General features: G+C 42.3%; 1 protein-coding gene across 1 annotated transcript; it reads right to left on the bottom strand.

The window, feature by feature from the left end:
- Window positions 1–1,996: 1,996 nt before the first annotated feature.
- Window positions 1,997–11,679, bottom strand: ZFAND1 (zinc finger AN1-type containing 1). The gene is made up of 8 exons (XM_034065125.1): window positions 11,488–11,679; window positions 10,330–10,372; window positions 8,371–8,410; window positions 7,900–8,027; window positions 7,723–7,814; window positions 6,806–6,930; window positions 3,227–3,382; window positions 1,997–3,076 (listed from the first exon to the last, which is right to left on the bottom strand). The coding sequence occupies exons 1-8, from the start codon at window positions 11,540–11,542 to the stop codon at window positions 2,906–2,908; spliced, it is 810 nt and encodes a 269-aa protein (XP_033921016.1). The 5' UTR covers window positions 11,543–11,679; the 3' UTR covers window positions 1,997–2,905.
- Window positions 11,680–11,952: the final 273 nt, after the last annotated feature.

Here is an 11,952-nt window from a genome sequence, read left to right as displayed (position 1 = left end):
CAAGGCCTTTTCTGAGCCTCATGCTCTGCCAGGGAGGAGGGGAGGCTGGGAGGAAGGAGAGACAGGACACCTGACCCAGGCTAGCCAAAGAGGTATTCCATACCATAGCACGTCATGCCCAGAAGGTAACCAGGAGAAACCCAGAAGGGCTGAAGCTCTGGGGGGATGGAGGAAGTATCGGTTGGTGCTCGGTCGGGCAGGGTGGGGTGAGTTATGGGTCGGTGGCTGGTGAGGTGTTGTATTCACTTGTTATTTGCTTTATCATCATTATTTGTAGTAGTAGTAATTTATGTTATACCGTAGCTGTTAAATTGTTCTTATCTCAACCCGTGGGGGCTACATTCTTTGGATTCTCCTTCCTAACTCTCTGGGAGTCAGGGGAGCAAGGGGGGGGAGTGAGTGAACGAACTGTGCAGACTTGGTTTAAACCACGACACCAGTAAAATAATTTTTCAATATCTAGGTCACATTACACCTACAGCAAAGAGTACTGTAAATAAATACAATTAACAGTGAAATGCTTATTGAGATGTTTTGGGAGTTTATGCAACTTCAATCAATATATAATAATACATATATAATAATAATAATCCTACAGTACTCCTAAGTTGTTATAAAGGTATACTACATGATAGTATTGAAATCCATGATGCTTTTTTTGAGCATTACTGTTCTGCCAGTGGAGTGTACCTTTGAAAAAGATGCTAAGCAGACTCTTCTTACATTGTGATGTGTTTTTTATTGCAGCTGTGCCTAGAATGGGTATGTCATGCATGGCTGTTTTCAAACCAGTACAAATGAACCAGAATCTAGCTATATGGTAACACAGTAGACAATGGTTCCTTTTAGGCAAACATGTACTAGGGAAAAACCAGGACCATTTTTCTCAGTTAGTGAACACAATAACTGACAGAGCAAAAACAGCAGATCCAGATTTGTGACTGTCCAACAGACTGTGATGCAGTGCTCACCTCCACTTGTTGCTCTGAGTACACTTCTCTGCCTCATGCTCTTTGAAGCAAAATCCCATTTCCACAGACTAGCAGTATTGCTTAGTCTTATGTCTCCTGTCCTCCCCTTAGAGTTTCTTCCCTGCAGTGGCAGGACAATGTTACTGAAATGTATTATACTGACATTTTTTAACAATATAGACATTCAGTCTCCCTGTGGCCCAGTTTCACCCCCAGGCATTAACTGAGTATGTTAAGTCACACAAGCCAAACAACCTTGCAAATATGAGAACACCACGTGAAGATCATTGCCTGGAAGAAAGTGTTCATGTCTGAAAAAGAAAGGTAGCTTTCTCTTAAAATGTGTTGAAAGGTGAGTCACACTGATGAAGCAGTGAGACAGGCTGGGGGAGGCAGAGACTCCTCTCACTTTGAATACTGCACCCAATTCAGAATCCACTAGATCATACCTTACATGCTGCACTTTATTCCAGCTGAAAATCTTGCTGACCTATTTAGTATCTGATGACTAGGTTTGCCTCAGTAGTTTGCTTATACTGAACAGCACCACAGAGCAGTAGAAATGTATACAGCTTTTCAAATGGAGCTCAGGCTTGTGCTTTCCACTGCTGTTTACACCTGTTCATACATTGTCCTTTTTGTCACTGTAGGATTGTCTTTCCAGCTCCTCCCAAATGAAGAACATTGGCTAAAAAATTGTAAACAGATTAACGAAAATTAGAGGGATCAGTTTTGAAAGGGTTCTGCTCCTCTAGCTTAGAGGGCCAAGGCCACTGCAGAATGAGTTTAGGTTGTAACAGGCCCACTCAAGAAGGATGAAGTAAAGCTCCTTGGTCATACATTAGAACTTACGGTTAGGAAAGTGCTGGCTGTAAATCCGCCTGCAACACTGCAAGTTTATGTTGCAGTAATTCAAAACAGCTGTAAAAGTAATCTTACGGATCTTCTTTGTTACATTTGCTTTGAATTTACAGGCCAGCTTTGAAATCCATCACAATAGCCAAGAACTGGAGCACATCAACTACTGATATTCTGAACAATATTCTTTATTAGCACCAAACACCTTCAAGACACTGACAATTGAGAAATCCACTAATTCTACACTTAGGCACCCAGAGGTACAATCACTGTAAACAACAGCTTTACACCTTAGTAAGTCAATACTGCACACTGCTGAAGAGAAAACAATACAGATTTATGCAAGGTTGGAAATGCCAGGATGAAAACACAAGCTGTGGAATGCTGTGCTTCCAGCTGAGCTGTATTTCTTCCTCTCTTACCATATTTCTTTCTCTTCTACACAAGAATTAGAAAAGGATAATTTCAGGTTCTCTTTTCTTATCCTCTTTCTAATCACAAAATAATGCTGAGATATACAAACACAAGACAGGTATCTGTGTGAATTTACTTTTGTTTCAGAAAGCTTTCCTTCTAACATTGTTATGCTATTACAAGATGAAAACATAGACTAGGGGCATGGACAGTGCTGGATGCCAAACTCAACGAATATGTTCTTGTGGATATAGAAAAGATGCTGCAATAGCGTAGTGTGCTTCTTTCCTTCAGAGAATTAATATACTGCAAGTTTACATTTTCATTATTTATCGATTTTAATACATACTTTTCCCATAATTTACATAAAATATAAAATTTAAGAAAAATATATTGACATGATACAATTAAATAAAGTAAGAATTTATTATAGAAAGTGAGTATTTGTGATATTAATTAATAATATAACTAATTTTCCTTTCAGGACATAGCTCTTCTGTCAGTCAAAAAACTGAGAAATTGATGGGAAGTCTGTCTTTACAGCTGAGGACAGATCCTGGCATACCAGTGACTTCAGAATAAAACTGGAGTTGGTTTTGTTAAATACCACATTTCTAAAAAAAATTTTAAAAAATCTTTTTTTGTTTGTGATAATTTACTGATTAACTGAAGTATGACTCTGCATCTTCTATAGATAGAACATCATTATTAAGATACTCCAAAATTATATTTCCGCCATTGTACAATGGATAGTCTTTATCAGATAGCCATGTTTCCAATGTGTGCTCAAATGGTAAGGCTTCTCCAGAGGCAGCATGGCATAATCTCAATTTCTGCAAAACAGCACAGAAATTAACATCAGAATTTGCCTGTTTGAGATGCAAGGAGTAGGGTGGGGGAGGGACTAAGTGGTTAAAAAACCCCACCAAAAAAAAATCAAAATCCAACAACCTGGAAAATGTTTGTTATTATTACTGATTTACCTGGGATGTTGATTTGTTGTTGTCATTTTTAAGGCTTGCTAAGGAAGCTGCAAAATCTACTACTTTGCCAATACTCCACTTACTGCAGAAGAACATGGGCTTGCTTTTCTCTTTGTTTCCCTTTGGCAAAAATACTTGAAAATAAATTCTTTCTGTCTAGAAAAACATGAAAAATAAACAAAAAATTATTCACAGAAGCAGCACATAATACCAGTCATACACATTAACAGTTTTCCAGTAAAAAAAACCCAACCTTTAAATTTCAACCCCAAAATTACTAACTCAAATTTATCATATTCCATCAAAACCAAGGCCTCAGTTTCCTGCAGAATATAAATGACTGAGATCATCAAGTCTAATCCCCTCCAGCTGCAGGCACATGCATGATGGACAAGAAGTTCAGAGAGGTGGAGGCATCTTCTTGAGCCAGAGTCCCACAACTAGACAGCTACATGTAGAGAGACATGAAAAGGTGTCTGCCCTGGGTTTGCTGGATAATAATGACTACTCTGGGGAGAAGAGAAGGTGAATAAAAATTGGCAGTGCTGTCTTTTGGCAGCAGTATAATGTCTCAAATTGGAATGCAAAGGCAGCTAAAACTGAACAATTTGCTGTACCAGAAATGCCTGCTTCACAAACCAACAGTCACAGTCATGGCCAGCTAATCCTTTATCCTGGCTTTCCACCTGTTTTGTGCTAAACACTTTCTCACTATCTGACAGACCGAAACAAAAGTAACCTGTGAGGAAAAGGTTTTGAAGGGGATAAGGACAATACCCTCTCCAAGGTTATTTCTTGACATTCAACAGAAGACACAGCACAAGTATGACTGGTATATTCACCAGTTAAAACCGCTCTTGCTGAGCCCAAGCCAAGACAGGATCAAACAAGACAGAAGACTTCTTTTTAAATGATTGACATAGGCCCTCCCTAGAAAAATACTGACCTACCTTTTCCCCAGCTATGTTCATAAAGCTGAGGTTGAATTTCAACCTGTGCATTTTTCTCAAAACTTGAATGCTCTCCACACACAAGAAAATCTTTAACATCTAGGAATATTACAAAGGGGCAATGGAAGCAGGACCCGTATCTTGCCAAAATGTAAATGACAATTTGTAAACCAGCTAACACAGTGGCCATTCTATTATGGACACATGTCAGCATCACCCAACTGCTATCAGTGCCCCACACTTCCTACAGTTGCTCCTCCAGTCCACTGGAACTTAATTCACAAACCAGCTCACCCTACTGTTGCACCCCTACCTATGGGATATACCTCCTGGAATTTCTGTGGCATATCCAAGAAAATACCAGTCGAGCAGGGACACAACAACTAATGCTACTTTGCAGCATAGCCCTCCTGTTTTGAGCTGGTCAGGTCTGTAAATCATATCAGGTCTAACACTAAAAGAAACAACCATCTGCAGGAAGCTAATCTGAATAAGGAAGCCAAGGGCTTCTGTGCTACTTTGATCAACGAATTCTGTTAAATAACAGATTTAGCAACAACTTAGTGCTGCCATCATTCTGCCAGGGATCCCAAAAAGAACATGTCTATCCCCACATTGTTGAGTGACAGAATAAATTCATGTAGTTGGCAGACCCCTTGGGTCAGAGTGATGACTGATTTCCCCAGTAAATGGGACTCCTGGAGAAAGGGGTTTACAAAAATAGATGGAAAAATCCCAAGAAGTGGCTAGAGCCAGTAAGCCGCAATCCACAAGCCGTACAGCATGAGTTTTAAAAAATGGAAATATATGTGTAAAGAAGGACAGACGGAAGGAATGTGCTGGCTATTAGCTGCAGTATGGAAAATTGAGAACAGATATTCTGAAAGGTTACAGAAAGAAATATAAAGGTGAATTATCAGCAAAGGATTTAGAATTGGTATAACCAAATTAAGGACTGATAGTGAGTCTGGAAAAAGAGTGTCTCTTGAAAAACAGTGCCACAAGTTATAAAAAAAAAAAAAAACAAGAAAAATATGAAACCCCCCCCTGAAAATAGCAAATGGAATCAGGAAACCTAAATATATTTGGTATGGATATTCTGTGAGCTAGATACAGGGCAACAGTAACTGGGCTATTGAAACAATTGACGAAGAAACAATGCCAAGGCTCCAGTGAGAAGTCACCTTTCTGGGGACCAAATGGACAGAGGGCATAGAATGTAAGTCCCCTGGTCCACTTGGCAAATAGATTATGTCGGACTTCTCCCTCGAGCATCCTATTGGTGGCGTTATATCCTTAGTGGAGTTGAAATAATACCAGGCTTAGGGAAATGCCCTCCCATGCCCTCTGCTGTGCACTCTGACAATGGCACTCATTTAAAAAGAAATAAATCCAGGAATGGTGTGAACACTGTGGGGTTGCCTGGGTGTTCCAGGGTCTCACAGACCCCAAAGAAACATAACAGTTAAGAAGTGGAATAGTCTACTAAAATGAGCTCTAGAACAAAGTTTAAATACAGGAACATGAGGTGAAGCCCTACCTAAAGCTCTTTAACGCCTACATAATCAGCAGACTGAATGCCTGGTGGAACAAGCTCATTTTCCTGCTCTCCAATCCCTAAAGCATCCAAAACCCCCACTGTCAGCCCATCATTTTTTCTCAGGGTGAAACTGTTACTATTAAATGTCCTTTAATGATTAAAATATCTGTCATATATGCCCTGAGAAAAGGGCATACGGAAAATGGTTTCCAAATGGAGACTCCCTTTAACTTTTACGGAGGCTTGGATAATGCCCAAGAATGAGTAATTTATTTTCCCTTCAGGTCCTTGGATACTACTTGGCCAGATTCTTTGGCCTGAACAAACCTGGAGTGCACCCACAGAATCACCATTTTACCTTCATGGAAACATCAGCTGTAAAAAGATGATCACAACACCCACTGTATTATACTTACCCCTGTTTGTACCCTCTTTCTCACAATTTCAAGAATGGGATGATAATCATATCATTCAGTTCGCAAACATAAATTTCTCAACTGGGTAATGAATCAAACTGTGGGTATTGTTCATACCACCCTCAATCTTCAGATGCTAATTCTGGGTGCATAGCTGAACCTGTTCCTGAAAATATCTTGGTACCAGCCTAAGTTGGCATACTCACTCCTGACCCTCCAAATTACCAAACTCAACCTTACAAGGCACATTCCTATGCTAAGGCCCCACAGTACACTGTGATGCCCCAACAAACAAATTCAGCCTGGGTGTGAAAAACAGCAATTGTGATTGCTGTCATCATTCTACCAGGAATCCCCACGTAAAAATTCTTGCAACATTAATGCATTTGTCTGTTTCTCCAGTGTTGGGTGACACCTGTGGGCAGACAAGCACATTTCTATTATAAAATAAAATAATTTGACCTGACTGCTCCAAATTCCAGAGACACATTATAACAGATCTAAGAGTAGTGAGATTGCTTTTGGGTACCAGGCTGAAACATACATATGAACAACTGTGGTCTTGAGGAATTAAATCCAAAACCAAACTGAGAGAACTAGATGAAAATCAAGATATTTAGAAAACTTTCCATTTCCTTTGAGAATTCCACTACTGAAAACAAACATCACTGACCTGAGGCAAGGACTTGTCCCCACATGCATGCATTTTCAGCTTCATTAATGCCACTTTTGCTGCTGTTGCACTGTTTTTCGGTCCTCTGCATTTCTTGCTTTTTGCTTCTTCACTTTTTTTGGAATCTAAGAACAATATTATTACTGTTAATATGATGACTCATGCTATCTCTGGAATATATCTTGGAATTAGCCTATTTGGTCTCATTACATCTCCAAGGTTCCCATCCTTTTCATGTCCTCCCAATGTCATGATATCAGGTATTCTGAATGATAAGACAATCATAGAATGGTTAGGGTTGGAAAGGACCTTAAGATCATCTAATTCCAGCCCCCCTGCAATGAACAGGGACACCTTCCACTAGACTAGGTTGCTGAAAGCCCCATCCAGCCTGGCCTTGAACACTGCCAAAGATGGAGTGTTCACAGCTGGAACAGGGCAACCTGTTTCAGTGCCTCACCACTCTCACAATAAAGAATTTCTTCCTTCTAGCTAAACTAAATCCCCCCTGTTTAAGTTTGAACCCACGGCACCTTGTCCTATTGCTACAGCCCCTGATGAAGAGCCCCTCCCCAGCATCCTTGTATGCCACCTTCAGATACTGGAAGGCTACTATGAGGTCCTCACACAGCCTTCTCTTCTCCAGGGTGAACAGCCCCAATTTTCTTAGCCTGCCTTCGTATGGGAGTAATTCTGAAAGAAACCTGAGCCCTATTTAATCTTTAAAAAGTCTCTTTTTAGACATAAGCTTCTGTTGTCTCAGTTTAGATGAACAGTATTACATAGTGACATGTGAGTTTAGGACTATTTAAACATGGAAATCTTCTTATTTGATTAAATCTGAACCCTCAGAGGAGGCCATAAGTGCAAATAAACTTCTGAAGAAAACTGCAGAATATATAAACCACTGTACTTGCCTACAATACTTTTAACTAGCTGCTGTGTAGCAGCCATTCGAGGTTTTGGTGTGTCCAGTTTCTCACATTCATGGTCTGACTGATGCCGATGTCTGTAAACAACAGTGCAAAACTTTTAGTACTTTTTTCATACACTAATGAATGAGTATTGGTTTTTCAATACTCTGTTCTGCTCACCTTAGACAAAAATGTTTTTCACAGTAAGGACATAAAACTGGCAAAAGCTCCTTTCCATTACAGTCTTTGTACGAGCATGGGTAAGATCTGTGCTGATCTGGTTTCACAGAGGTGTTTCTTATATTCACCTAGGTATTAGTGCAAAATATTTTGTGTAAATAAACAGATATTATAGATAAAAGTTACGATCTCAGCTTTCCAAAAGAACCTTGCTAGCTCTGCATTCTGTGGGCAAAACTAGTCCAGCAATTCTTTTGTCCTGGTTAAGTTTAGCTCAGAGTTAGAAAAAGAACCATCATCCTAATAAGACTCGGTTTACTTCTGACAGACAGAAAATGAGTAGATTCATTGTTTTTAAGCTTGTCACATTCCCAATGAGACATTAAATAGTTCATACTTATACACTGTATGCATATATCTTATCTGATAAGTTACATAGAATTTCAAGGTAGTCATATATTATTAGATTACCTCAGAACACCCATGAGCATCCCGGCTCCTGTGCTGAAGGCTTTGTGGCAAAAGAAGAAAATATCACAGCGTTACCTACATTTCAGTAAAAGAAAACTACATGTGAAAACATTTAAGTGTTTAAAGAATGATCTGACAAGTTTTGTTATGGCAGCACTTCAGTTAAATAATTAATCTTCTCCAAAATTTGTTTTAACCTATGCATTTACATCTTGAATGGACTGATCATATTCTTCCTAAGTAAAACATTATCCTGGGTTCAGCAGTAGCAGTCATTTTTTCTCCTTCTTGGTAGCTGGTGCAGCACTGTGTTTTGACTTTCAGGCTGGGAACGGTACTGATAGTACCTATGTTTGTAGTTACTGCTCAGATGTTTACTCTGGCCAAGGACTTTCTGAGCCTCATGCTCTGCCAGGGAGGAGGAGAGGCCGGGAGGAAGGAGACAGGACACCTGACCCACGTTAGCCAAAGAGGTATTCCATACCACAGCATGTCATGCCCAGGATGTAGCCAAGAGTTACCCGGAAGGGCGAGGACTTGGGGAGTGGAAGGGGGTATCAGTTGGTGCTCAGTCGGGCAGGGTGGGGTGAGTTATGGGTTGGTGGCTGGTGAGGTGTTGTATTCTCTTCACTTGTTATTTTCTTTATCATTATTATTATTATTGGTAGTAGCAGTAGTGATTTATGTTATACCTCAGCTATTGAACGGTTCTTATCTCAACCCATTTGAGCTACATTCTTTGGATTCTCCTTCCCAGCTCTCCGGGAGTTGGGGGAGCAACAGGGGGAGTGAGTGAACGAGCTCTGTGCAGCTTGGTTTTAACCACGACAAACATTTAGCTCTTGGAACTTATGGCCCAAGATACAGAATAGAATCACAGAATAGTTAGGGTTGGAAAGGACCATCACACAGCTAGACAAGTCCACACTATGATGGCTGGGCAACAGATGATCAGGTCAGGCTTACAGAGTTAATAATAAATGGGTTTAGATCAGGCTGGCAGCCAGTCACCACTTGGTTCAATTTTAGGGCCAGTGCTCTTTAGTATTTCCATAAATGATCTGGTCACAAGAATCAAATGTACCTTAAGTCAGTTTATTGACGATACTAAATTAGGAGGAGCTGTTGACTGCCTCATGGGTAGAGAGGCATTACAGTGAGATCTGGACAGACCAGAGAGCTGAGCAGTCACAACCACATGGAACTTAACAAAAGCAAGTGTCAGATTCTCCACCTGGTATGAGGTAATCCTGGTTATACATAGAAGCTGGGGGACAAGAGGATGGGGAGCAGATCTGGATCGGGGTTGATGGCAAATTGAATATGAGTCAACAGTGTGCCATGGCAGCCAAAAGGGCCAACTGTGCCCTGGAGTACATCAAGCAGAGCATAGCTAAACAGTTGAGAGAGGCAACTGTCCCCCTCTACACTGCACTGCTGTAGCTTCTCCTCAAGTACTGTGTGCAGTTTTGGACGCCTCAGTATATGAACATGAAAGCATTGCAATGTGTCCCAAGGCTGGTGACTAAGATGGTGAAAGGCCTTGAGGGCAAGACGGATGAGGAGTGGCTGATGTCACCTGCGTTGTTCAGCTTGGAGAGGAGAAGGCTGAGGGGTGACCCCATTGTGGTCTATAACTTCCCCAAGGCAGGCAGTGGAAGGGGAGGTGCTGATCTCTTCTCCTGGGTGACCAGCAATAGGACACAAGGAAATGGAATGAAACTGTCAAAGGAATTTCAGACTGGGCATTACAAAAGGGTTCTTTACTGAGAGGGAACCTCCCTCTCACAACACACTCCCCAGGGAAGCAGTCACAGCACTGAGCCTGTCAGAGTACAAGGAATGCCCGGATAATGCTCTTAGTCATATGGTTTAGTTTTGTGAGGAGCAGGGAGTTAGACTCGGTGATCCTTTGGGGCCCCTTCTAATTTGAGATACTCTACGATTCTATGAACTTACCAAAAGATGCCTGAACAGCCATCACATACAAAGGGGAGAAAATCTGTAACAAAGAGGTTTGTTTTCACTTAGACAACACAATCATTGATTTGGTAATACTTTCTAGCTTAATTTTTACATGATTAACTTTTGCTTACCTGTATCATGGAGTAGGTATCTTTACAAGGACACTTAGCACCTGCATCTACACAGTACCTAGAAGTGGCTTTTGTAACACAATTACACTGTTAACTCCCCTAGTTAGTACTACTGAAAAACATATGAATAAGTAAATTACATATTCCAGAAGCTGGAATTATGCTTTAAAAATGCGGGTGGGGGTGTCAAGATAAAAATTTGAAACTAGAACATGTGGCTAGCCATCAAACTTAACAGTTTTGCTAAAAATTTAATTTATTGTGAGACCATTCAGAATACTGTTTACTGCCCGCTGGAGAAGTGGAAAATTTTTGCTTTTATTAGATGGGTTGCCAACTGGAGGAGATGCTACCCCTTCCAAAAGGCCTAAAGTCTCCTCCATTTAACAGTCCTGATGATACTGCTCCTTCCTCTCTGTCCTTCGTATCATACACACTGTCCTTGTGCAATTTAAACTGCACATACTTCTTAAGTCTCTGCACACATCCCCCACCAATAAATCCCCCACAAATAAAATCACATCACCAGTGACAGCAAACAGCCACCTCCAGGCCATTACTCCAGTTCTCCATTCTTTAGTTTTGGTCTTAATGGACCACCATAAGACTGGACTGCAAAGCTCCAGTCCAAAGATCTTGGTCACTTCCTCTATAAGACCGAGTGGTCCCACCACAAAGCTTTCACTCCAAGTTTTTTTGCAGTCTCTTTCTTACCGGTTACATTCCACTAACATCATTTCCCGAGATCAGTGAAGGCAAGCAAGGGTGAAGAACGGAAAAACAGCATAATGACGGCTGGCAAAGCAGGGACAAACTGCCCAGTGACACAGCTTAAGCGACAGGCCCTGGCAATGGGTCGTGCAGGGTAGCCGCAGGCCGGAGAACGCCCCAAAGGGGAAACACCTCGCAACCCCCTCACGGCCACTGTAGCTCCACTGCCCTGGGCCCCGCCCCGCGTCCCGCCCCCGGCCCAGCACTCCCACCAGCGGCTGCCCGAGAGCCCCGCCACGCCGTCCCTTACCAAGTTGTCTGCAATCCGCCACCCCGCAGTGCTGCCCTAGCTCCAGCTCCGCCATGTTCCGCGCAGACCAAAGCCGGGGAGGACTGGGCGAGCACACTGCCGAGCCCGAACGCGCACAGCCTGCCAGGCCCCAAAAAGTACTGCGGCTCTGGCCGAGGCTGCTGTGCACAATGTGTTCCCCGCCCCGGGGCGTGGCCTGCGGGGGGCAGTGGGAGGACTGGGTTGGAGCCCCGCCGGTAGGGTGTGGTGTTTAGCCGCGGAGCTGCTGGGAGGTTGTGTCATCTTAACCGCAGCCTTAGGCTTCCCGTGCGCCCAGAGCCGCGACGCCGGTGACTTTCGTGCGGCAGACTGCTGTTGTCGGGGAAAAGTACTTGGTGTGTTTTAGCTGTGCGGCTGGTAGCGCCAGTCCCCAGCGGGGCCCGTAGGGAAAAGCGAGGGGAGCACGGCTTTCTGCGCTCCTGTCGC

Source organism: Melopsittacus undulatus, chromosome 1 (assembly GCF_012275295.1).
Source record: "Melopsittacus undulatus isolate bMelUnd1 chromosome 1, bMelUnd1.mat.Z, whole genome shotgun sequence".
NCBI lineage: Eukaryota > Metazoa > Chordata > Aves > Psittaciformes > Psittaculidae > Melopsittacus > Melopsittacus undulatus.
Note: the sequence above shows the minus strand (reverse complement) of the source record. Positions and strands in the feature narration are given on the sequence as shown.

Coding starts and splice junctions, on each gene's coding strand:
- ZFAND1 (XM_034065125.1), bottom strand. CDS start 11,542: ATGGCGGAGCTGGAGCTAGGGCAGCACTGCGGGGTGGCGGATTGCAGA. Junction 6,931..7,722: donor GCTAGTTAAAAGTATTGTAG/GCAAGTACAGTG, acceptor TATTGTTCTTAG/ATTCCAAAAAAAGTGAAGAA. Junction 3,077..3,226: donor ACAACAAATCAACATCCCAG/GTAAATCAGTAA, acceptor GCTGTTTTGCAG/AAATTGAGATTATGCCATGC.